General features: G+C 42.5%; 1 protein-coding gene and 1 pseudogene across 1 annotated transcript; both read left to right on the forward strand.

The window, feature by feature from the left end:
* The first annotated feature begins 7,359 nt into the window (after window positions 1-7,359).
* Window positions 7,360-23,142, forward strand: LOC106565293 (cryptochrome-1-like; annotated as a pseudogene).
* A 1,695-nt stretch (window positions 23,143-24,837) lies between these two features.
* LOC106565114 (transmembrane protein 263) lies at window positions 24,838-27,615 on the forward strand. The gene is made up of 3 exons (XM_014131854.3): window positions 24,838-25,125; window positions 25,931-26,015; window positions 26,999-27,615. Exons 1-3 carry the CDS (start codon window positions 25,117-25,119, stop codon window positions 27,304-27,306), a joined length of 402 nt encoding a protein of 133 aa, XP_013987329.3. The 5' UTR covers window positions 24,838-25,116; the 3' UTR covers window positions 27,307-27,615.
* Window positions 27,616-27,832: the final 217 nt, after the last annotated feature.

Raw genomic sequence — 27,832 nt, forward strand, 5'->3', positions numbered from 1 at the left:
CCCTCTTGCAGTCTTTGAATATGATGAGAAGGTATGGGCCTAATATTGATCTTGGTGCCATGACTGATTTCTCATGTATGCTCTCATATTACCTGAAATGCATACAGTCAACAAGTAGCCTAGGCTATGTTTCTCATGTTCCTGGTTGACATTTTTGGGGTTCAGATTCTCCCTCCAACCATCATTTTTCTAGTCATGCTAATGGGTCAAAGACTGTAAATTAATATCATAGCAGCAAGGGCCAATAGGGTCATCTTGAGACTTTTTAGAGCAATTGTTCCCCCTGGTGGAAAATATGAGGATATATGATAGGAATGCAGGTTACTGTGAGCCTGTCCAATTAAACAAATCAGTGGTGTAAAGTACTTTACTTTACCATTTATATTTCTGACAACTTTTACTTGTACTTCACTACATTCTAAATAAAATATTGTACTTTTTACTCCATACATTTTCCCTGACAACCAAAGGTACTTGTTACTCTTTAATGTATCTTCCACTACCATCTGTACTATTGACCAATGTGCAATCACTGGAAAATAAAATGGAAGATCTACAATTATGAATATCCTACCAACGGGACATTAAAAACTGTAATATCTTATGTTTCACTGAATTGTGGCTGAACGACGCCACCTTTACTCCACACACAGAGATGCATACAAAGCTCTTCCTCGCCATCCATTTGGCAAATCTGACCATAATTCTATCCTCCTGATTCCTGCTTACAAGCAAATACTAAAGCAGGGAGTACCAGTGACTCGCTCAATACGGAGGTAGTCAGATGACGCAGGTGCGACGCTATAGGACTGTTTTGCTAGCACAGACGGGAATATGTTCCGGGATTCATCCAATGGCATTGAGGAGTGTACCACCGCAGTTACCGGCTTCATCAATAAGTGCATCGACGACGTCATCCCCACAGTGACCGTACATACATATCCCAACCAGAAGCCATGTATTACAGGGAACATCCGCACCGAGCTAAAGGCTAGAGCTGCCGCTTTCAAGGAGTGGGACACTAATCTGGACGTATTTAAGAAATCCCGCTACGCCCTCAGACGAACCATCAAACAGGCAAAGCGTCAACACAGGACTAAGATTGAATCCTACGACACCGGCTCTGACGCTCGTCGGATGTGGCAGGGCTCGAAAACTATTACAGACTACAAAGGGAAACCCAGGCTCGAGCTGCCCCGTGACGTGAGCCTACCAGACGAGCTAAATGCCTTTTATGCTCGCCTCGAGGCAAGCAACACTGAAGCATGCATGAGAGCACCAGCCATTCTAGATTACTGTGTGATCACGCTCTCGGTAGCCGATGTGAGCAAGACCTTTTAACAGGTCAACATTCACAAAGCCGCAGGGCCATATAGATTACCAGGACGTGTACTCAAAGCATGCGCGGAACAACTGGAAAGTGTCTTCACTGACATTTTTAACCGCTGACTGAGTCTAATACCTACATGTTTCAAGCAGACCACCGTAGCACATCTGCCACACTGATCCTCAACACTCGGGCCCCTCAGGGGTGTGTGCCTAGTCCCCTCATGTACTGCATGTTCACCCACGACTGCGTGGCCAAACATGACTACAACACCATCATGACGACACAACAGTGGTAGGCCTGATCATCGACAACGACGAGACAGCCTATAGGGAAGAGGTCAGAGATCTGGCAGTGTGGTGCCAGGACAACAACCTCTCCCTCAATGTGAGCAAGACAAAGGAGCTGATCATGGACTACAGGAAAAGGCGGGCCGAACAGGTCCCCATTAATTAACATCAACAGGGCTGTAGTGGAGCGGGTCAAGAGTTTCAAGTTCCTTGGTGTCCACATCACCAACAAACTATCATGGTCCAAACACACAAAGACAGTCATGAAGAGGGCATGACAACACCTTTTCCCCCTCAGAAGACTGAAAAGATTTGGGATGGGTCCCCAGATCCTCAAAAAGTTCTACAACTGCACCATCGAGAGCTTCCTGACCGGTTGCATCACCACCTGCTATGGCAAGTGCTCGGCATCTGACCATAAGGCCGTATGGCCCAGTACATCACTGGGGCCAAGCTTCCTATCATCCAGGACCTGTATACTAGGCGGTGTCAGACGAAGGCCCCAAAAAGACTCCAGCCAGTCAAGTCATAGACTGTTCTCTCTGCTACCACACAGCAAGTGAAACCAGAGCGCCAAGTCTAGGACCAAAATACTCCTTAACAGCTTCTACCCCCATAAGACAGCTGAACAATTAATCAAATGGCCACCCGGACTATTTACAATGACACGCCACCCCTCCCTACAAAATAACTTGACTAACCTGTACCATCGCACATTGACTCGGTACTGGTACCCCCTGTATATAGCCTCGTTATTTTTATTGTGTTAATTTTTATTTTACCATTTTTACTTTAGTTTATTTAGTAAATATTTTCTTAACTCTTTCTTGAACTGCATTGTTGGTTAAGGGCTTCTATGTAAGCATTTCACGGTAAGGTCTACACCTGTTGTAATCAGAGCATGTGGCAAATACATTTGATTTGATTTGATATGTGCACCACCATGTCAGAACAGTAAGCTAAGTTATCAGGGGGAAAGGGACCAAATAATTAGGGTGAGGCTCATGGCCTACTAACAGCTTACTACACAACATGCATTTAGGATTACTTTCTTATCTAAAGTATACATATCTCCCTGGCATATTACATCTTTTATGCAGAAGCATACAATACATCTTTGGACTGACCGTTGTGATGTGCTCACTTGAACAGGAAGGTGGCACGGCGGTCCTTCTTGTGGTCAAATCTTGTCATGAAACTTTGTCATCAAAGTCTGGCATTCTCTGGATTTATTGTGCTTTCAAGACAACTGGGAACTGAAATAAACATGGTCAAATCATGATGTCAGTGATCTTCAGGTTCGAGCTCTAGTAAAAGGCCCAAGTTCCCACCTTCGATTTCCGAGTTGGATGACCGTTCAAAACTTATTTTCCCAGTGAGTTCCCAGTTATATTGAACTCACTGAAGTATAAGATTTCCCAGTGCTGAGTTTCCAGTTGTATTGAACACGGCAGAAGTCATACTGGATTGACAGCATGGCCAATGTCTTCAACCTTTTCTGGCCCAATGGTTTTGCATGTGAATGTTTATTCTTTTAAGCTTGGAAAAAATACCCTTAAACCCAGACCTGGACCACACACCCTCTCCACCGAATAGCAGGTAGGGGAAGCAAAATAGTGATTGATTTGCAGCGCTTGCAGCGCTTCCAAACCACTCATTTTTTAATTTGCGATTTCCAATTTGTTGTGTAATGTTTATGTCCAATGTTCATGAGCACCGAAACGTTTTATCTATTATTTCTCTTTATGACAAGGATTTTCTAGTAGATTGTCGACGTGATTCATGATGATGACTGCTTGTCTAGCTTGCTAGCTAAGAATGTGAAGGTATGATGTTGACATGATCAGTCCAATCAAAGCTACGGTAGATATAACGTGATTTGACATCATTTTAACTTTGGCCAATGACCTTGAGCCTTCTTGGATGGGCACTTCTAATGTAAATCTATGGCAGCACCCAAAGGGGTTCCAAAGTTTCAGCTCACCCTGTAGATTTTACATTGACATAGTGTCCCTGTGAGTGACAGAGCACTGAGCCAATCACAGCGCAACTATAGAAGATTGCCAACACCTATGCTCTGTATTTTCCGCTGGCTGCCCCTCCACCACAGAAAGCACTGAGCTAGGCTGAAACACTTGCATTTTGGAGCTGCCTGACTCAAGAAAGCAAAAAAGAGACCCCAGGGCTTTATTAACTCAATATATATATATTTTTTGAATGTTGTTTGCAAACTGATGTGACACATATTAATGCCAAAATAACATGCAAAACAGGCACATACACAATAAATAGGTAAACAATGCATTCGGAAAGTATTCAGACCTGTTGACTTTTTCCACATTTTGGCAGCTTCATTAAATAGTACCCGCAAAATACTAGTCTCAACATCAACAGTGAAGAGGCGACTCCGGGATGCTGGCCTTCTAGGCAGAGTTCCTCTGTCCATTCTCTGTGTTCTTTTGCCCATCTTAATCTTTTATTTTTATTGGCCAGACTGAGATATGGCATATTCTTTGCATCCCGGAGTCGCCTCTTCACTGTTGACGTTGAGACTGGTGTTTTGCTGGTACTATTTAATGAAGCTGCCAGTTGAGGACTTGTGAGGCGTCTGTTTCTCAAACTAGACACTCTAATGTACTTGTCCTCTTGCTCAGTTGTGCACCGGGGCCTCCCACTCCTCTTTCTATTCTGGTTAGTGCCAGTTTGCGCTGTTCTGTGAAGGGAGTAGTACACGAGATCTTCAGTTTCTTGGCAATTTCTCGCATGGAATAACCTTTATTTCTCAGAACAAGAATAGACTGACAAGTTTCAGAAGAAAGTTCTTTGTTTCTGGACATTTTGAGCCTGTAATCAAACCCACAAATGCTGATCAAATCAATCAATCAAATTTATTTTTATATAGCCCTTCGTACATCAGCTGATATCTCAAAGTGCTGTACAGAAACCCAGCCTAAAACCCCAAACAGCAAGCAAAGCATGTGAAAGAAGCACGGTGGCTAGGAAAAACTCCCTAGGAAAAACTCCCTAGAAAGGCCAAAAACCTAGGAAGAAACCTAGAGAGGCACCAGGCTATGAGGGGTGGCCAGTCCTCTTCTGGCTGTGCAGGGTGGATATTATAACAGAACATGGTCAAGATGTTAAAATGTTCATAAATGACCAGCATGGTCAAATAATAATAATCATAGTAGTTGTCGAGGGTGCAACAAGCATGTCCGGTGAACAGGTCAGGGTTCCATAGCCGCAGGCAGAACAGTTGAAACTGGAGCAGCAGCACGGCCAGGTGGACTGGGGACAGCAAGGAGTCATCATACCAGGTAGTCCTGAGGCATGGTCCTAGGGCTCAGGTCCTCCGAGAGAAAGACAGAAAGAGAGAAAGAGAGAATTAGAGAGAGCATATTTAAATTCACACAGGACACCGGATAAGACAAGAGAAATACTCCAGATGTAACAGACTGACCCTAGCCCCCCGACACATAAACTACTGCAGCATAAATACTGGAGGCTGAGACAGGAGGGATCAGAAGACACTGTGGCCCCATCCGATGATACCCCCGGACAGGGCCAAACAGGCAGGATATAACCCCACCCACTTTGCCAAAGCACAGCCCCCACACCACTAGAGGGATGTCTCCAACCACCAACTTACCGTCCTAAGACAAGGCCGAGTATAGCCCACAACGATCTCCGCCATGGCACGACCCAAGGGGGGGCGCCAACCCAGACAGGAAGACCACGTCAGTGACTCAACCCACTCAAGTGACGCACCCCTCCCATGGACGGCATGGAAGAACACCAGTAAGCCAGTGACTCAGCCCCTGTAAAAGGGTTAGAGGCAGAGAATCCCAGTGGAAAGAGGGGAACCGGCAAGGCAGAGACAGCAAGGGCAGGGCCAGACTATACACTCCTGGGCCAGACTATACTTAATCATAGGACCTACTGAAGAGATAAGTCTTCAGTAAAGACTTAAAGGTTGAGACTGAGTCTGCGTCTCTCACATTGGTAGGCAGACCATTCCATAAAAATGGAGCTCTATAGGAGAAAGCCCTACCTCCAGCCGTTTGCTTAGAAATTCTAGGGACAATTAGGAGGCGTGCGTCTTGTGACCGTAGCGTACGTGTAGGTATGTACGGCAGGACCAAATCGGGAAGATAGGTAGGAGCAAGCCCATGTAATGCTTTGTAGGTTAGCAGTAAAACCTTGAAATCAGCCCTTGCCTTAACAGGAAGCCAGTGTAGGGAGGCTAGCACTGGAGTAATATGATCAAATTTTTGGGTTCTAGTCAGGATTCTAGCAGCCGTATTTAGCACTAACTGAAGTTTGTTTAGTGCTTTATCCGGGTAGCCGGAAAGTAGAGCATTGCAGTAGTCCAGCCTAGAAGTAACAAAAGCATGGATTAATTTTTCTGCGTCATTTTTGGACAGAAAATTTCAGATTTTTGCAATGTTACGTAGATGGAAAAAAGCTGTCCTTGAAACAGTCTTGATATGTTCTTCAAAAGAGAGATCAGGGTCCAGAGTAACGCCGAGGTCCTTCACAGTTTTATTTGAGACGACTGTGCAACCATCCAGATTAATTGTCAGATTCAACAGAAGATCTCTTTGTTTCTTGGGACCTAGAACAAGCATCTCTGTTTTGTCCGAGTTTAAAAGTAGAAAGTTTGCAGCCATCCACTTCTTTATGTCTGAAACACAGGCTTCTAGCGAGGGCAATTTTGGGACTTCACCATGTTTCATTGAAATGTACAGCTGTGTGTCGTCCACATAGCAGTGAAATTTAACATTATGTTTTCGAATGACATCCCCAAGAGGTAAAATATATAGTGAAAACAATAGTGGTCCTAAAACGGAACCTTGATGCTCCAGATACTCAACTAGTCTAAAGAAGGCCAGTTTTATTGCTTCTTTAATCAGGACAACAGTTTTCAGCTGTGCTAACATAATTGCAAAAGGGTTTTCTAATGATAAATTAGCCTTTTAAAATGATAAACCTGGATTAGCTAACACAACGTGCCATTGTAACACAGGAGTGATGGTTGCTGATAATGGGCCTCTGTACGCCTATGTAGATATTCCATAAAGAATCAGTCGTTTCCAGCAACAATAGTCATTTACAACATTAACAATGTCTACACTGTATTTCTGATCAATTTGATGTTATTTTAATGGACAAAAAATGTGCTTTTCTTTCAAAAACAAGGACATTTCTAAGTGACTCCAAACTTTTGAACTGTAGTGTATATATAATTTGTATATATTTTTTTACAAATGTTAGAATTTTTCTTCCACTTTGACATTACAGAGTATTTTGTGTAGGTGGTTGACAAAAATACATTTTAATCCCACTTTGTAACACAACAAAATGTGGAAAAGGTAAAGGCGTGTGAATACTTTCTGAAATTGTCCACTTTCTGGAGCACTAGTCATTGTCAAGTCCCATCTCTTTGACCTGCCAAAAATGTTCCCTTTATTCTTTTATAATAATACAGCATTTTTTCTTTGCCACTCTAACCTCTAAAGTCTGTTGGTCTCCTACCTTTTTGGGGGCATTTCCTTATCTATTCTGATAAACATGGCTTTTTATTTAACTTGAAAATAAAGTGCTAGTATTGAACTCTTTTCCTCTACCTCCTCTCCTACAGATATCAATCAAGAGCTTGATTGTCGCTGAGCCTACACACACTGTTGTGTGTTTGCATAAGAAGCCAACCAGATCCAACCAGCTAACACCATGAGCCAACACTGAATCATCCACCTGTTCCAGAAAGGCCTGCGTCTCCATGACAACATGTCCCTGGTGGGGGCCCTGGAGTCATCAGCGTGTGTGTACCCCGTGTTCATCCTGGACATGCGCACTGGGGCCGTGCGCTGGAGATTCCCCCTGCAGATCAGTGGGCTAACTTGGGTATCCTGATACAGGGTTTATAGTAGCACATACAGTTACCTAGCCTGGGTACCAGTCTGTTTTGCTAACATTCCACTCCTTGTACTCTGTGTCATATGCCAAAGATGTTTAGCATGACAGGAGCTGCAAGGAGTGGAATGATGGCAAAACAGACTGGTACCCAGGCTAAATATTGTCAGATATTTTAGAAATTATATGGTTACATGGTAATTACACTGTAATAACCTATGAGTTGATTGTTTGGAATTGTCCTTTGCCTGTACTTGTCTTTTTCTGTAAGAAACTCAATATGTTATGAAAGGGACTAGTTGGTCTCTAGAAACGTTAATAGCAACAAGATGCACCAACAGAACTGGAAAATGAGTGGTCGGTCCTCACAGATTGGTTTGAAATCATATTGATGTGTTCTTCTACCTTCCACCGTAGCCTCCAGGCCCAGGGGCCCTACCAGGGGACAGTGATGCGTCTGGTGGCCCACTGGGGCATCACCCAGCTCAGCATGGACACTGAGATAGAGCCCCACTACACCCAGCTGGACCAGCAGCACCGCATCATGGCCAGGGAGCAGGGACTCAACATACATGCCACCGTGGCACACACACTCTATGATGTCAAGAGGTGGGTCACAGTGGGGAGTGTTTGAAAGCAAAGTACTTCAATGCCTGCTTTCCTTCTTGGTTGAGTTTGTGTGCGTGTTTGTGTGTCATCTGTGTGTGTGTGTCTTTGTGTCTCCAACTGTAAACCCTCCTTGCTTGTCTTCTGACCTCTCTCCCTCCCCCCTCTCCATACCTCCCCCTCTCTATCCCTCTCTCCCACCCTCTCCCCCCACTGTAGGATATTGAAGTCCAACGGAAGGGAAACCACCTCTGACATATAAGAAGTAGAGGTCAACTGATTATAATTTTTCGATGCCGATACCGATACCGATTATTGGAGGGCCAAAAACCCCGCTACCGATTAATCGGTCGTTTTTTTAATTTTATTTATTTATTTGTAATAATGACAATTACAACAATACTGAATGAACACTTTTATTTTAACTTAATATAATACATCAATAAAATCAATTTAGCCTCAAATAAATAATGAAACATGTTCAATCTGGTTTAAATAATGCAAAAACAAAGTGTTGGAGAAGAAAGTAAAAGTGCAATATGTGCCATGTAAAAAAGCTAACGTTTAAGTTCAGAACATGAGAACATATGAAAGCTGGTGGTTCCTTTTAACTTGAATCTTCAATATTCCCAGGTAAGAAGTTTTAGGTTGTAGTTATTATAGGAATTATAGGACTATTTCTCTCCATACCATTTGTATTTCATATACCTTTGACTATTGGATGTTCTTATAGGCACTTTAGCATTGCCAGTGTAACAGTATAGCTTCCGTCCCTCTCCTCGCCCCTACCTGGGCTCGAACCAGGAACACATCGACAACAGCAACCCTTGAAGCATCGTTACCCATCGCTCCACAAAAGCCGCGGTCCTTGCAGAGCAAGGGGAACAACTACTTCAAGGTCTCAGAGCGAGTGACGTCACCCATTGAAACGCTATTAGCGCGCACCCCGCTAACTAGCAAGCCATTTCACATAGGTTACACCAGCCTAATCTCAGGAGTTGATAGGCTTGAAGTCATAAACAGCTCAATGCTTGAAGCACAGCAAAGAGCTGCTGGCAAATGCACGAAAGTGCTGTTTGAATGAATGCTTATGAGCCTGCTGCTGCCTACCACCGCTCAGTCAGACTGCTCTATCAAATATCAAATCATAGACTTAATTATAACATAATAACACACAGAAATACGAGCCTTCGTAATATGGTCAAATCCGGAAACTATCATTTCGAAAACAAAACGTTTATTCTTTCAGTGAAATACGTAACCGTTCCGTATTTTATCTAACGGGTGGCATCCATAAGTCTAAATATTCCTGTTACAATGCACAACCTTCAATGTTATGTCATAATTACGTAAAATGCTGGCAAATTAGTTCGCAACGAGCCAGGCGGCCCAAATTGTTGCATATAACCTGACTCTGCGTGTAATGAACGCAAGAGAAGTGACACAATTTCCCTAGTTTAATATTGCCTGCTAACATGGATTTCTTATAACTAAATATGCAGGTTTAAAAAAATATACTTCTATGTATTGATTTTAAGAAAGGCATTGATGTTTATGGTTAGGTACATTCGTGCAACGATTGTGTTTTTTTCGCAAATGCGCTTTTGTTAAAATCATCCCCCGTTCGGTGGAGTTGGCTGTCTTTGTTAGGAAGAAATGGTCTTCACACAGTTCGCAACGAGCCAGGCGGCCCAAACTGCTGCATATACCCTGACTCTGTTGCACAGAACACAAGAGAAGTGACACAATTTCCCTAGTTAAAAGAAATTAATGTTAGCAGGCAATATTAGCTAAATATGCAGGTTTAAAAATATATACTTGTGTATTGATTTTAAGAAAGGCGTTGATGTTTAGGGTTAGGTACACATTGGTGCAACGACAGTGCAGCGCGCCCCCTGGCTCCGAGCCTCATGAGTGCTGGGCCATTTAGTGACCAGCCTAAGCCACATTAGGCCCACGAGTTCATTGCGTTTATTTAAATGTTTCCAAGAAGTGAAACGAATAGTCTAATAATTTACACATCAAAGAAAAGTGTCACAGCTCAACGAAATCGTCTTTGGATAGGCTCAATTGCATATACATCTTGACAGCTTTACAAATATAAATATTACTTTATAAATATTAAAGCCACACAATACAGGCTTTCAATCCACACCAAAGCCCATAACTATATTGACAATGTCATGTCCTGACCCTAGTAATATGTAATTTTCTATAGTAGAGTAGGTTAGGGCGTGACAGGGGGTGTTTTGTGTTTTTCTATGTTTTCTATTTCTATGTTTGTGTTCTAGGTTTTCTATTTCTATGTTTTTTGGTAGGGGGGGGGGTTGATCTCCAATTTGAGGCAGCTGGTCCTCGTTGCCTCTGATTGGAGGTCATATTTAAGTAGGGGTTTTTCTTCCTGGGTTTTTGTGGGTAGTTGGTTTCCGTTTTGGCAAGTGTCCTGACGGCACTGTTGTCGGTCGTTTTGGTGTTTTGTTGAAGTGTATTCATTAAAAAGTAAATATGAGCACTATACACGCTGTGCCTTGGTCTCCTTTAGACGACCCTCGTTACAGACAAATTATGCATAGTCTAACTATAAAACCTGGGAAAGCATCCACACTGGAGGAAAGTTTATCATACTACATTAGGCCTACATCTGTCAATCAACTGATGGCCCAAATCAGCTCATCAACTCAGCCAGGGAAACATAAACAGTAGGCTAGCCTACTATCGTTTTTCACACCTTTCGTTATGTAATAATGGATAGGCTAACGATGGCCTACAGAATGTAGCCTACTGGAAAATAATCAAATAACAAGGGGCCTATTGAAATCATCAATGGCACAAGATTATCTACAACTGATCGTTAAACTGTGCGTGCTAAATTCACCCGCACAACAATTGCAACCATTATTGTTCACCTCATTACCTCTTCCTAAAAGATGTCAGTGTTACCTTAACGTTAGTCCTGCTTGCAACCAAAGTCTTTCAAGATATGTTCATCTTCTGGTTAGTATTGTAATCGGAACAACTTAGTCCCTTTTGAACAGAATAAGGGCGATTTATCTATATGGCAAGTATTCTGTACAATATAAATTAAGTGTTTCCTCGTTTACCACGTCAAATGTACGGTGGCAATTTATCCGACACTGTATGAATAGAAGCTGTTGGTGTAGCTTATTGTTATTAATTTATTTTGTTTCCTATTTATGTTATACAAAAGTTTCTGGTATGGTCCTTTCTTATCAAGTCCGGGGGTTAAATCCATAAATGTGTAAATGAATCAAGTCAATCAGAGGGGACTGAGTTAATTGTGCCAAAAGGGCGTGGGCCGGAATCAAACCCACGCTGACTCTAACCACTAGACCAACCTAGGCCACGATTGAATTTTGATACACTTGACACTTGTATGTCGTAGACTAGATCTGGCTGCATTTCAGATCCATTTGAGCGAGCGTTTGAGTGAGCGAGAGAGACAATTATTTTGATAGCAAGCCCTGATCCCAATGACTCGACTGCCACTGCATGGAGAGAAAGAGAACTGCTCTTTCAGGGACTCGAGACTCGAGGCTCATTTGAATTTCCTGAAGCAGCAGAAAAATTATCCGCGACAAAGAGCAGTCAAGTTAAGATCAAGTTCTGACCTGATTCTTTTGAGAAATATTGTTGTTAGTTTAGTTTAAAAAACAGACAGATTTTTTTCCGTTTAATTGGTATTATAATGAGAATGTACGTCTTTTTAGGCCTTATCAATAGTCTAGTGAATTTAATCTTGTTTATTGAGTACGTTTTGCATATCCATGTCCAGACTACTATTTACAGAAGGCCTATATCAAGTTGAATACTATAGCCTATGTTTAACAATGTATTTCCATATTGAAGCCATGCAATTAGAACAATGTAGACTGCAAACATGTTCAAAAATATTTAGCGAATATGGGTCAGGCTAGTTAACGAACTAGGCTATAACAGACTAACATTCGAATTGGAGTTGATGACAACACAATACATAAAAGAAACACAACTTGAAGCAACTACATATTTAGCCATGGAGCACGTTTTTAAGGATCGGTGTCCCGCTAGCGGGACAACTTCTGGTGAAACTGGAGGGCGCGCAATTCAAATAAATAATAATAAATATTATGGATTTTAAACATTTATGTACATATAAGTGTCTTACATCGGCTGAAAGCTTAAATTCTTGTTAATCTAACTGCACTGTCTGATTTACAGTAGCTATTACAGCGAAAACATGCCATGCGATTGTTTGAGGACAGCGCCCCACATCAAAATATTTTTCCACCGGCACAGGTTTCATACATTCACAAATAACGATTAAATATTCACTTACTTTTTGAAAATTTTCCTCTGATTTGTCATCCCAAGGGTCCCGGCTATAACATGTAGTGTCGTTGTTATATAAAATCCTTCTTTATATTCCAAAAAGTCCATTTAGTTGGCGCCATCGATTTGAGTAATCTACTCATTCAACATGCAGAGAAAGGAATCCGAAAATCTACCCCTAAACTTTGTTTCAACAAGTCAAAATATGTTTCTATTTACTCCTCGGATACCCTAAAATGTAATCAAACTATAATATGTCTTTCGGAAAGAAGTATGTTCAATAGGAAACTGATTTTAGCAGGTGCATAATGTCTTCATGGCGCACGCAAACACAAATTTACAAGACTGTGTCCCACAACTAAAACTGATATTTCTTATTCGTTTTTGAAGTTACAAGCCTGAAACCTTGAACATAGACTGCTGACACCCTGTGGAATGAGGGAGCAATGACCTTACTCTTGCATTTCTAAGCAGATGGTCTCTCAACAAAAAAAATAATTCAGGTTGTTTTTCTTTGGATTTCTCCTACTATATCTATTGTGTTATATTCCCCTTCATTATTTTAACATTTCTACAAACTTCGAAGTGTTTTCTTTCCAATGGTGCCAATTATATGCATATCCTGGTGTCAGGGCCTGAGCTACAGGCAGTTTACTTTAGGCACGTCATTCAGACAGGAAGTGGAGAAAAAAGGGGCCTAGCCCTAAGATGTTTTAATGAAGGGGCTTAGCCTTGACACACCCACAACTAGTTTATTCATCAAAACCCAGCCCTTTCGTGCCATCACCAGCTACTGCGCCCATAATTCCTGTTGTGAAAATAGCTCAAATATTTCTGACACCCCCGCGAACCTATAACGCTACCGCCAGTGCTAAGATTTACGATTGTGTTAGGTTTGTTAAAGTAGAGCACTTAGTGTCATAAATTACACGCTTATGGAGTATATACCTAGATCAAGCCAGATATGTGGGCTCTACAGGTTACCATACATCTCAGGTAGTCAACATGTAAGCACTTGAGATTTTCTGAGCAGGTACTAAGACAGTAGTCTTAGTAAGTGCAGTTTTCAGTTGTCACCATAAAACCTTCTATATGCCCCACTCAGCACCACCAGGAATGGGATAAAGAAGGATAGGGTACACAGACAGTTTGATGCTATTTTCTATTGGTTAGATGCTGCAGAAGGATTCCTTCTGTTCTGATTGTGGTACAAGACCTTCTGGTCCCTTTGGGAGCTTCAGTCAGCAGCACACAGAGAGCCTGCCTAATTTCTCTCCACTGTCCTCTCCTGTGAACGCAATGTGTGCCAGTTAATTAGTCAGCCTCTACTATAATCAACCAATATTTTGATCTAAGTAGGACAATTTAATCCAAAAGACTATTTGCCATAATAGAGAATTAAAACCTCTCTCCCTGTGCTAATTGTATGCTAATTATGGCATTATAAGATAGTGTTGATTGGGCACAGCTTCTGTTGTTATTTCCGTGTGTGTGCGTGTGTGTGTCATTGAGTCACTGAGGGAACAGAGGCCTCTCTCTGCTGCCAGATTGCTTGTGTTGGGTAAACTCGTCCGCCAAGGAAGGAATGGGTGTGTCCATATATTCTAAAGAGATAGTTGACTGAGAAATAACCTGAGATTGACCCTGCCAGTGCCTTTTGTGCGTGTGCTTCAGTGGGAGCACTCTGTTTGTTCCGTTGGTGCTCTAATCTACAATAAATGCCAGCTGTTCAAACTTCAAAGCAGTGATCTCTGTGTTTTGTTTTGTGTGTGCATGTGTGCTATATATTTGAGGCACTGTGACCCAGTCAAACGCAGATTAACTCTGTGTGAGCCAGCCAGGCCATCAAAAGCACAGCAAAACCCTACTCCCTGCTGTTCTGCTGCTGTTTGATGTGATCTGGGACCAGTGTTCTGGGGAGACATACAGGCTTTTCTCCTGTGATGTGAACAGGTGCCACTGTTCTCTGTACAGTATGAAAGTGAATTGGGATTAGAGCTTTGAGACTGGCTCGAAGCCCACTTCAGACCTACTGGCTGTTGTTAGTGGCTGGAAATGAAGCTTTGGAACATGGAGAGGGCTTGAACATGAACATGAAAGGGTTTGTCGTCCAGGGAGAGGGGGAATACACTAGACATTCGTGATAGGCTGGAGGAAAACAAAAATAAATATTGTGACACTGCAGTCGTGTCCTCCAGGCTGTTCTAAAGACAGATGTTTGAAAAAAGGAAAAGGGAGCAGAATAGAAACAGATCCAATAACACTCACGGCTGGCCAACATTATTTGTACTGGGGCAACATTGTATGGATGTTTCCCTTGTATTGTAGGAAGTGTCCTTCCCTGTTGTATTGTGGTAACGTTATAATTATGTTTCCCTTGCAGGACATGCCCTTCCCCGGTAGCTGAGGAGTACAGTGAAGGGGGGTACAGGGTTCGCTCTGTTGAGGATCTGGGCATTGAAGGGCAGTCAGATGTGTTGTGGCCTGGAGGAGAGAGCCATGCCTTGATGAGGCTACAGAGCACAGGAGGTTAGTGGCACCTTAACTGGGGAGAACAGGCTCATGGTAATGGCTGGAGCGGATTTGTTGGAATGGTATCAAATGCATCAAACACATGGTTAGATGCCATTCCATCCTCTCCGTTCCAGTCATTATTATGAGCTGTCCTCCCCTCAGCAGCCTCCACTGCTACAGAGACACATTGAGAGCCAGGTACTTTATAACAGCTACCAATCTATAGTTAAAGGGACAGTGCAACATTTTGGCAATATTGCCATGCATGCTAGCTGTTCCTATAGACTTCCAGTCATTGTGCTAACACTAGTTAGCAATGGCGCCAGAGACTACCTTCAACTTTCTTCAAACTACACACGGAGACATACAAATGGTATCCACTAGTTAATTTGACTCTGGGTAGTAAATGTTGTACTATCCCTTTAATCATGTAAGTCCACTCCGAAGTAGCCTGACACCAGTGGATGCATTATCAATAGATTCATTGGTTTTAGATGTTGATTTTGAAGACCTGAATTAATTTTTTCCATGCAGAAATGTTCTGTCTCTTCTTATTAGTTGTTTTACCAGAGAATCTCTGGCATTTTATTGCGTTCTACACTCTAACTGTCTCATGTTGTCCCTCCCTACAGGGTTTGGTGGCTAACTTCTCCAAGCCACGCACCATCCCCAACTCCCTGCTACCCAGTACCACGGGTCTCAGTCCCTACCTCAGTTTGGGTTGTCTGTCTGTACGGGCATTCTACCACAGGCTCTCTAAGGTCTATGCACAGGTAAGTTGTGTTCACCAGAAGACCCTGATGTTGAAATTATAGTTAGTTGCAAGGAAGTGCAACCATCATATTGTTGATGTTGGGTTTATTGTTCAGTATAACCTTGCTCTCTCTCCTCATCACTCTCCCTCTTTCTCCCTTACCTCCTCCTCTCCTTCTTTCCCTCTCCACCCCTTTCTCTCCCACTCCGTACCTTGCCTACCTCCCTCCTTCCCTCTCTCCCCCCTCCAGTCAAAGAACCACTCCCTGCCTCTCGTCTCTCTGCAGGGCCAAGGTGCTGTGGAGGGAGTTCTTCTACACCGTCATTTCGGCAATGGCCAAATTTACCAAGATGGAGGGCAACTCTATATGCCTGCAGATTGGCTGGTACGACTAGGAAGAGGAGCTACATAAGTGGAGGACGGTATGACCCAATTTTGAAAAATATATTTGTCCCAAAGTGTCAATGTAATTTGAGCACTAGCACCTGTCCTAAGAGCTGACTAAATCGCACTAAACAAAGCACTAACTCAGAGAAATGAACATTCAGACAACATGTGTGACTGTCAATGACGCCTCTGTCCTTGTCCCCGTCTCCCTCCCTCAGGAACAGACAGGCTTAACCTGGATCGACGCCATCATGACTCAGCTGAGGCAGGAGGGCTGGATCCACCAGTTGGCCAGACACGCCGTGGCCTGCTTTCTGACCAGAGGAGACCTGTGGATCAGTGTGGAGGAGGGCATGAAGCTAGGGAGGGAGGCATGAACGTAGGGAGGGAGGGGTGGGAGACGTGGATCAGCTGGGAGGAGGACATCAAGGTATAGATGGGGGAGGGGAAGGATGGGTAGGGAGGAGTGGGGAGACCTGTGGATCAACAGGGAGGAGGGCATCAAGGTACCAAAAACGAGGAAAAGTGGGGCAGCGTGGCTGCTGGCTCTAAAATCGGTCACTTTGCAAGGTGTCTCCAGTTGTTGGTGTGCTCCTCCAGTAGCTGACTGTGCTTCTCCCTGTGCCCTCTGTGTGTCAAGTGTTTGAGGGGCACCTGTTGGATGCAGACTACAGTTTAAATGCAGGGAACTGGATGTGGCTGTCTGCCAGTGCTTTCTTACACCAGTCCACACGTATCTTCTGCCCTGTACTCTTCGGGTGACGCACAGACGGAGAATATCTCAGGTAGGGCTCCTAAACACACACACACACTTTCTCAAACCCCAGATTTATATTTCAGCCTTGTGATTCATGTCTCTCTCTTTGTGTGTCTTCAGGAAGTATTTCCCCTGTAAGTCTATGAGCCCTAGATGGCCCTAGAGGAAGTGTTGCTGCAGGCTTGCTGCATCATTAGTATGATGCTGCTTCTGTACTTTTTTACCATAACTACTGTTAAAGCTACTAGTCCCCTTTTTCAGACTGCTGCTTGTACTGGGAATTTCCATCTTAAAGGACCCATGAGCACCAAGGTGAAATTCATAGGAACATGTCAAATTGGGTTTCAAATGAAAGCTACAGGTCCACATTTTTGAGAAATTAATGAATACATACATTTTTCAACCATTTTCCATCCTAAAAATGAGTTCGTACTGTGATGTCCAATCTTGTGAAACATAGACTTCTATGATTGGTTCAGATTTTGTCTGGTCCGGACCAACAAAACATGCTCTTGTTTGGGGACGGAGCTATGGATATTGCATATTTCTACATTTTTATACCTGTTTGTGATACATTACAATAATGATATTTTGGTATTTGGTATTTTATTAGGATCCCCATTAGCTGTTGCAAAAGAAGCAGCTACTCTTCCCGGGGTCCACACAGAACATGAAACATAATACAGAATGACATAATACAGAACATCAATAGACAAGAACAGTTCAAGGACAGAACTACATAAAAAAATAAAGGCATACGTAGCCTACGTATCAATGCATACAAACAATATGAGATTGAACGAAGTTCCATACAATAACGGCTCCAAATAATACTGTACGCTTTCTTGAATTTGTTCTGGATTTGGGGACTGTGAAAAGACCCCTGGTGGCATGTCTGGTGGGATAAGTGTGTGTGTCAGAGCTGTGTGTAGGTTGACTATGCAAACAATTTGGGATTTTCAACACATTAATGTTTCTTATAAAAAGAAGAAGTGATGCAGTCAGTCTCTCCTCAACCCTTAGCCAAGAGAGACAATTAAGAGTAAATTAAGAGCAAAATGTTCTGGGCCAGTTGCAGCTTAACTAGGTCTTTCCTTGCAGCACTGGACCACATGACTGGACAATAATCAAGATTAGACAAAACTAGAGCCAGCAGAACTTGCTTTTTGGAGTGTGGTGTCAAAAAAGCAGAGCATCTCTTTATTACGGCTAGACCTCTCCCCATCTTTACAACCACTGAATCAATATGTTTTGACCATGACAGTTTACAATCAAAGGTAATGACAAGTAATTTTGTCTCCTCAACTTGTTCAACAGCCACACCATTCATTACCAGATTCAGCTGAGGTCTAGAACTTAAGGAATGATTTGTACCAAATACAATGCTCTTTGTTTCAGAGATGTTCAGGATCAGTTTATTACTGGCCACCCATTTCAAACCAGACTGCAACTATTTGTTAAGGGTTTCCGTGACTTCATTAGCTGTGGTTGCTGATGTGTATATGGTTGAATAATCAGCATACATGGACACACATGCTTTGTTTAATGCCAGTGGCAGCTCATTGGTAAAAATAAAAAAAGAATAGAGGGCCTAGAGAGCTGCCCTGCGGTAGACCACACTTTACATGTTTGACATTAGGGAAGCTTCCATTAAAGAAAACCCTCTGAGTTATATTAGATAGATAGCTCTGAATCCACGATATGGCAGAGGTTGAAAAGCCATAGCACATATGTTTTTTCAACATCAGGTTATGGTCAATAATATCAAACGCAGCACTGAAATCTAACAGTACAGCTCCCACAATCTTCTTCTTCTTAATTTCTTTCAACCAATCATCAGTCATTTGTGTCAGTACAGTACATGTTGAGTGCCCTTCTCTATAATCATGCTGAAAGTCTGTTGTTAATTTGTTTACAGAGAAATATCATTGTATTTGGTCAAACACCATTTTTTCCAACAGTTTGCTAAGAGCTGGCAGCAAGCTTATAGGTCTGCTGTTAGAACCAGTAAAGGCCGCTTTACCAGTCTTGGGTAACGGAATTCCTTTGGCTCCCCTCCAGCCCTAAGGACAAAGACTTTCTTCTAGGCTCGGATTAAAAACATGACAGATAGGAGTGGCTATAGAGTAAGCTACCATCCTCAGTAGCTTTCCATCTAAGTTAAATTATTGACAGATTACACTTATTTTACCACCTCTTCCACACTAACTTTACAAAGTACAAACTTGCACTGATTTTCTTTCACTATTAGTTTTTTTATGCATGTATACAATTGCTCACTGTTCGTTGTTGGCATTTCCTGCCTAAGTTTGCCTACTTTGCCAATAAAATAATAAGTAAAATAATTGCCAACATCAAATGGTTTTGTGATGAATAACCTATCTGATTAAATGAAAGATGTAGTTGAATTTGTCTTTCTGCCCATAATTTCATTTAAAGTACTCCAAAGTTTTTTTTACATCATTCTTTCTGCCATTGATCTTGGCTTCATAATAAAGTGTCTTCTTTTTGTTGAGTTTAGTGACATAATTTCTCAATTTGCAGTAAGTAAGCCAGTCAGATGTGCAGCCAGACTTATTAGCCACTCCTTTTACCCCATCTCTTTCAACCACACAGTTTTTCAATTCATCATCAATCCATGGAGCCTTAACAGTTCTAACAGTCCGTTTCTTAACAGGTGCATGTTGATCAACAACTGGAAGAAGCAATTTCATAAATTCATCAAGTGCAGTGTCTGGATGCTCCTCATCAATCACATCAGACTTGTTGGTCTGATATTTTTAACATCATCCACATAAGGGTCACAGCAAAATCTTTTGTATGATCTCTTATACACAATTTTAGGCCCAGCTGTTGTAACTTTGGCTTTCCTGGATATAGCCACTATATTGTGATCACTCCATCCAATGGGTACGGATACAGCTTTAGAACAAAGTTCTACAGTATTAGTAAAAATGTGATCGATACATGTGGATGATCTTGTTCCTGTAGTGTTTGTAAACACTCTGGTAGGTTGATTAATAACCTGAACCAGATTACAGGCACTGGTTACAGTGAAAAGCTTCCTCTTGAGTGGACAGCTTGATGAAAATCAGTCAATATACAGGTCCCCAAGAAAGTAGACCTCTCTGTTTATATCACATACACTATCAAGCATTTCACACATATTATTTAGATACTGACTGTTAGCACTTGCTGGCCTATAGCAACACCCCAAAAGTGAAGGCTTTAGATGTGCCAAGTGAACCTGCAACCACAACACTTCAATAACACTTGACATAAGATCTTCTCTAAGCATTACAGGGATATGGCTCTGAATATATACAGAAACACATCCCCCCATAAGTCTCTTTTATAGATGTTATACCCTTGTATTGCTACTGATGTATCATCAAAAGTGAGTCTCAGAAATGGCTAATATATGAATGTTATCTGATGTTAGCAAGTTATTGATTTCATTAACCTTATTTCTGAGGCTACATATATTCATACGGGCTATTTTCTGCCCTTTCCTGGGTAGCTTATGAGAGATAGACATAATACTGAAAAGAGCAAACAAAGCAAGAGAAAAAAATATACATTCTGCAGTCCATTAATCAATTTGTGTGTGTGTGTGTGTGTGTGTGTGTGTGTGTGTGTGTGTGTGTGTGTGTGTGTGTGTGTGTGTGTGTGTGTGTGTGTGTGTGTGTGTGTGTGTGTGTGTGTGCGTGTGCGCTGTGGGGTTGAGGCAATGCGGGGTTGAGGCAATGAACACATAGGCTTGGCTCTCTCATCCCTTCTAGGCTTCTGGGAGGGAGGGTGGACAATGAGTCTGTTGTAGCAGATGTACGCAATGTCCCCACGTGCTCTGGCAGCTTTCATGGCTGGGATCAGTTCTTTCCTCTTCTGGCGCACAGCTTCAGGATAGTCATCGTTGTGGAAGATTAATGTTCCTCTCAAGTTCTTGGCTCTTTCCAGAACAGCTACCTTGTCTTTAAACCTCCAGAACTTGACCACTATCAGCCTGGGGCTATCACCTGGGCCGGTGGTGGGTTTTCCCAGTCCTTTGCGCTCCACCTCAATCTTCATGTGGTCCATCAGGTTACGCTGTTACTCCTCGCAGTTTCAGACAGGGCAGGTCACGGGGAAAATAGAAAACAACAAACAGCAGGGACCTAGACAGCCACAAACCCGGGACAATCCACGGTACCAGCCACAATGGCAAACCGCGTCACGGGCTGCGTTCAAGAAAACCTTGCTAGCTTGATATGTAGCTAGCTAGAAGCTAGGCTAGCTATGACGCCATATAGCTCCTCAGACCTGTCCTTGGTCAGCAGGATCACTGGAAAGAGACAAGCAGTCCCAGCAACTGATGCCAACTACGTTGCGGGATCCAAACTATGAAGCTAGATAGCTACCAAGAACTTTTAAACAACAAACTTTTCAAACAAACAAAACCGAGCTCTTTCTCATTCCGTGTTCAACAGGAAGTGGGACAAAGACACACAGAGCAGAGAGGCACAGTTAAAAACTTCTCAGGACTAGGCCCCTTTTTTCTCAATTTCCGCCTGAATGATGTGCCTAAAGTAAACTGCATGTTTCTCAGGCCCTGAAGCCAGGATATGCATATAATTGGTACCATTGGAAAGAAAACACTTTGAAGTTTGTAGAAATGTTAAAATAATGTAGGAGAATATAACACAATTGATATGGTAGGAGAAAATCCAAAGAAAAACCAACCAGAATGATTTTTTTGTTTTTACTTTCTCTTACAATGGAAAGTATAGGGGCATACTGAATTCTAGCTCCCAGGATGCAATTTATATGGCTTCCACAGGGTGTCAGCAGTCTATATTCAAGGTTTCAGGCTTGTAACTTCCAAAATGAACAAGAAATATCAGTTTTAGTACAGGGACACAGTCTTGGAAATGTGTGTATGTGTGCGCGATGAAGACATTACGCACCTGCTAAAATCGGTTTCCTATTGAACATACTTCTTTCCGTAAGAAATATTATAGTTTGATTACATTTTAGGGTATCTGAGGAGTAATTAGAAATGTATTTTGATTTGTTGAAACAAAGTTTAGGGGTAGATTTTCAGATTCCTTTCTCTGCAAAAATATTTTGATGTGGGGTGCCGTCCTAAACAATCGCATGGCATGCTTTCACTATAATGGCTACTGTAAATTGGACAGTGCAGTTAGATTAACAAGAATTTAAGCTTTCAACCGATATAAGACACTTGTATGTACCGAAATGTTTAATATCCATAATTTTAATGATTATTTATTTGAATTGCGTGTCCTCCAGTTTCACCAGAAGTTGTCCTGCTAGCGGGACGCTTGGCCCTAAGTCCCAGGGCCTTGCCTTACCCGACCGCCCGCCCGCCCGCCTGCCTGCCATATCCATAATGATGCATTTCTGTGTAGTTCAGATCAGGGACACCAGGATGTCATTCTGTTACCCTAATTCCGTTACCGGGTGTAAATCCACTTCACCTACTGTAGTTCAATAAGCAAAATAGTTTTTTTCTAACTCAATGTGCCATGTCATAGCTGACAGCCCTTTCTTTCTGCAGACATTTGGAATCTTAATTTGGAGCAGATATTTAACAGAGTTTTTGGAAAACGTGGTCGCGTAAAAAACTGAGGGCGATTTTACCTTCATTCTGTTATCAAACGTTGCATCGGCACAGTTCTTCCAGTAAATGTGTTTTTGTGAAATTTTCAGTGTAAATTGTTCAAAGTAGTCATTGTGCATAGAGTTGTATGATTTGTTTAACTTTGAAAACAATGTTTTTTTGTTTAGGATATATCTTAAAGTGAAAAATCGGAGTCAGTTTTATTCCGTTAGTGTGGAATTCCCCTACTACATCCTGACCATCTGATGTGTCTAGATAACGACTACCCCCTGCTCATGGTGAGCCACCAAGAGGCCAGCCAGAGGAACCTGGACCTGATGAGACAAATCTGCAATGAACAAGAGAACACAAGTACACACACACACACACACACACACACACACACACACACACACACACACACACACACACACACACACACACACACACTAAACAAGACAACGCAGCCCAACTCAAAAGAGGGAACTCACACTGACTCACTCTCTCTCTGTGCCAGACGTAGCCGATGACCCCATGGAGATACGTCTGAAGAGGGATGGTGTGGTGGCAGACGAGGAACGTGGAGCCAAGAGGTTTAGCTCTGACACCAATGCAATAGGAGGCTATGTGACCGACACACCCCTAACACCCCCCCCCCCCCCCCCCTAAAAACAATGGCAATAACCGTAAAAACACGGACCAAGTTGGTAACAAACGAGACCCTTACCCCCAACAATCTGGACCAGGCTTCTGTCATAGTCTCCCGCCCCCTCTCGAATAATTTATCAATGGCCTCCTCTTCCACCTTCAACATCTGATCTGATCTGAAAGCAGTGGCCATCTTTTCCATGCAGAGTAGTCTTTTTCCCATCAGTGTTTTTGAATCATTGATGAAGGATTTTGAGGCTGATTCCCTGACCTGTCAATGTTTTTAATTTGCTGTTTTATGATTTTGTTATACTCTTGTGAATTCAATGTTTATTTTTTTACTAGATTGCCTGTAGTTTTTCATGTTGTCTGTCTGTAATTGGGTAATGACATGGTTCCGCCTATCTTGGCCAGGACGCTCTTGAAAAAGAGATTTCAAATCTCAATGAGCCCTTCCTGGTTAAATAAAGGTTAAATAAAAAATAAAAAAGTATTTAGGACAATCTCTGGTAGGAAGCATCAACAAAGCATCAACTGTGACTGCTTTCTTCCAAGACCTGTTCTACTGTCGCTGTAAGCCTGGTGAAGAGAGGCAACATGCAGAGGAACCATGTTGGGTACAGAGGCTGGGAACTGACGACCTGTGATCAGGGGAGATAAGAAGAGTCTTAAGAAGAGTCTCCTGTTGGAGTGGCTGTATGTATTCCCAAGCCTTTGCACGGAGACTCCGTCCTTACAATCACAGAGTTGTCAGACAGTCCATTTCACTGTCAGTGTCCACACACACAGTGTCTCTGACACTCAAGACCAGGAGTGAAATATTAGCTACATCACGGAAAAAGCTAGCAAAAGAGCAATGATCATGATGGTGCATACACCGCCATTTCTTTGCACTTCATTGGTCGCCTTGTAGTCTTAGGTAAAGAGACTGGGACACAGACTGTTGCATTGAATTTCACATGCACCTGTTTTGTGGCAGCTTGTTGTGGAAGGCTGGCTCTGTAGCCGAGGCGCAAACATTGCAGAACTGAAAACTCTTAAGACGACGACAGCAGACATGTTCATTCAACCGTCACACTTGATCTGCTCCACAGGCCACGGTAAGGCAGGATGTCAAGGGGCTTGAATCTAGGACGTAACATGGAGAAGTAGGCTGCAGGTGTGACAGGCAGTCCTCACATCTATTATTGGAAGAGCCACAGTTTTCTTCAATACAGCCTATATGGCATGTGACTCACTTCCGTCACAGACCATTCAGCAGTGGAGAGATGTTTTTCTCTGGGCTGGCAGTAGTGCAGCTGTCTGTCTATTCAGAACAACCTTATCGCCATTGGCATGGCAACCAACACTCACTCTTATGATGTTGGTATGGTGTAACATGTTTTTGGTATATCTTTAACATGGACAAATACTTCATAAATAAACCTTATAAATAACTAATCTTTTGTGTTATTTGGGTGAATGAATGTGTTACCAAAAGATAAAAGATGTACTGATCCTTGTGAATTAATCCTACGTCACGATCTTTTTGACCGCTATAGTCCAAAGGGCCACTCAAAATTCGGCAGCATTACATAACATGTTCTCTTTAAGTGAATCCTGAAAAAAGATGTAGTCCGTCTGCCCTGTAGAACACATAAGACATGTAGCACTCATGAATAAAATAGAGAGAGCTGGAGCCTGTTTGAGGTGACGCAAGATCCGGAGAAAACGAGTGCAGTAGTTGAGGCGCCACGTCGGCAGAACCAACAAGATACATCCTATATTTTCTTAAGGAAAGTTTGAAACCGCGAAAGTACGATTTTTACGTGGGTTAAAATACAGGACAACACGCTATCAAAGTATCGCTTTGAATACAGGAGTTTGAACAAAAGTCAAAAAGGCACAGGCTGAAAATTGCAATAATATTTTCAGGAAACAAACGAGCGCACCAATTATTCGTCTCAGGTGCGTAGCAGTCCCTTCTACAAGCGGACATCAGAAATTACTGGAAACATGGTGAAGGTGAGGATATGTCTGGCCTTTTTGTATCGATTTATGTATGTGCTTACGATAACTAAAGTGATGGGCTACTGCATATCATTTGGGGTATGATAAAACAATTGCGCACGAACGAAATAAACGGAATTGATTTGATCCGGACTGAGTGATGCATTGTGCTTCCTTTCAAGCAAACCGTAGGTTAAGGAACATGTAAAATATTGAACTTAATCTATAGCTCAAATGTTTGACCTTGTGTGTTAAATTTCGCTCGCGTTATCATTTCATGAGTGTTTTTCCCTGTGCAGCCTATGTAACCAGCTAATTGGAGCTTTCACAACAGGGTGACTTTTTAAGACTCCTTTAAAAGCCAGTCACCATAGCTTTGTCATCTTTTTGTGATTTTTGGTTGATTTAACAAAAGGCCGTTTTAAATCAACACGAAACAATGATTGTCGTATGGTTTTTGCAACAAGAGTAAGAACTTTGAACATTCAAAACCAGTGGTTGTTGGATTTTGTTTGTGCTTGACGGACTCCGTCAAATTGAACGTTTTGTGCAAGAAATCCCAGAGTATAACCTTACTAATAATATGCCGTTATTTAACCAACTTATGCCGTTGAGCACTGTTTTCATGGCTGCTCAGAATTTGCACCGATCTTTCTATTTAGAAATACATTTCTAAATGTGTTAGATTATACTGTTTTGACTTTTCCAACAGGCTTATAGTGTTGGTGGCTTAACAATTTGCAAGATATGCTACTTGTATGAACTTGATTATGAAATTGAATGTATTCTAGCCTAATCTATATTGTTTTTGCTCTGTAAGAACGTGAACGCCACCCCAGAGCCCCAGCCTGAAGGTTGTCTCGTGGAAGAAGAACCTGAGCTTACTGAAAGCCAGCCCACAGCAGGTAAATAACACATCATTAGTGCCCACTGCGTTGAACAATATCTCTCTGCGCTGTAGCCATCTCTCTTGGTGGGCATATTTTAAAGGCCAGTTTGTCAAGGGACACTTGAACAATCTGGGGATAAGGTGCAATTCAGGGTAAAGGGTTGTGTTGCTATTTTAAGAAACTGTAGCGAGGTATTAAGGGAATATGTTTGTTTGTGATCGGGTAAGGTTGTAGCTCTCAAACTCAAGGTGGCGTTCTACCTTCTCCCAACAGTTTTCAGTCATTAGCTTCGTTCCCGAAGACCTCACGTACTACAATCCCGAAGCTGTTTGTTTAACGTTTAGAAATGCCAATCATCGCTTGCGATATGGTTTTCTATTTGGCCCTTTTATTTTTCATCAGAGAGTAAGAATCCTTCAACAACAACGATATGCACACTAGCAGTTTTTCACATTGATTTCAAGGTTTCATGTACCTAATAAAAAATGGAATGTTTCCATCGCCTGGCCAACTCTACCAACAGTTCGTCACAACTGTTGCGTTAAATAGCAAATGTGCTTACTCTGGATGATCATTCTCGTACCATACCATTTAAACTGCATGGTTTCCCCGCGTTGTAGTGGGACGACCACACGCCATGTCATCTTGTGACTGTTTACGTCGAGATGATGGTTATTATGTCGTACCAAAATGTCCTGTTCCATCACAGATGTTGTGACTTCTCTAAGGTATGCCTTTACTCACATAACTGGATGGAAATGTGGTTACTAAGTAGAATATGTCAATGTATTGACATGCCTCACTATTGTTTAATGATAGGATTCATTGTGTGTAGGTCTATATCCAAGCACAAGCTGTTTTCTCTCTCTGCTGATGGTCTGTTTCACAAACATGATGTGTGGTCCTCTCTCTCTGGTCTTTCGCTATCTGTTATGTCTTTCTAAAATTGTTTTGCGTCTGTTCTAAAACCCATCTCTCTCCCTCTCTCTCTCTCATAGATGAGGGGAAGGATGCAGGTAAGGAGCACCCCGTGGCCCAGCCGGGCATGATCTGGCGGGTTGGGGGTGGCCTGTTCCGTGCCAGTAAAACTGTGGTGGGCGCCACGGTAGGAGGAGTTGCCTGGCTCGGCGGGAAGAGTCTGGAGTACACTAAATCAGCAGTAACTTCAGTCCCCTCAATGAGCGTCGGCCTGGTGAAAGGGGTCGCCGGGGGCGTGTCATCGGTCGCCGGGGGTGTGTCATCAGTGGGTTCCACGGTAGCTGGCAAAGTTCCGTTCAGAGCCAAGACAAAGGACAAGGCAGAGTGAGGACGAGACGATGATGGACACGCAACACGATGCATCGCCCCCACCGACTGAGCCATAAGAGGAAGTGATGAGTTGAAGCTAGTCGCCATGTTTTCAAAGTGGATTTATTTTGTTCGGGTTTTTCTTCGTTTGTACATCATTCACTAAGTTGTACCTGGGGAAACATGTTCAGTAGTGCCTTCTGTAGCCTCCCCCTTCTTTCCCTGTTTTTCTTTTATTTACATTTTTTTTTTTTGTCATTCTTTTCCTATGTTTTTGTTAGTGTTGAAGAGGGAGATTACTATTTATTCAGGCCAGCGGTCACAAATGTCCCTCTCTGCTCCCCCTTACCCTCTATTTCCCCCCCCCCAACACCATTTCACTGAGCAGTGTGTACAGGGGGTCTTCATCCAAACCTACACGGTCCCCCGAAGCCTTAAGACAATGTAAAGCAGTTATATAAGGAGGGAGAGAGATAAACAGGCATGCTAGGTTGGGTTCTTCTCTTCCACCATTTAAAGCCTGGTTTGTGGTTTATAATGTGCTG

This window comes from Salmo salar, chromosome 12, assembly GCF_965601325.2.
Source record: "Salmo salar chromosome 12, fSalSal1, whole genome shotgun sequence".
NCBI lineage: Eukaryota > Metazoa > Chordata > Actinopteri > Salmoniformes > Salmonidae > Salmo > Salmo salar.

Excerpts from the sequence above, each read along its gene's own strand:
- LOC106565114 (XM_014131854.3), top strand. Across the intron at positions 26,016-26,998 it reads TGAAAGCCAGCCCACAGCAG|ATGAGGGGAAGGATGCAGGT; the intron begins GTAAATAACACA and ends TCTCTCTCATAG.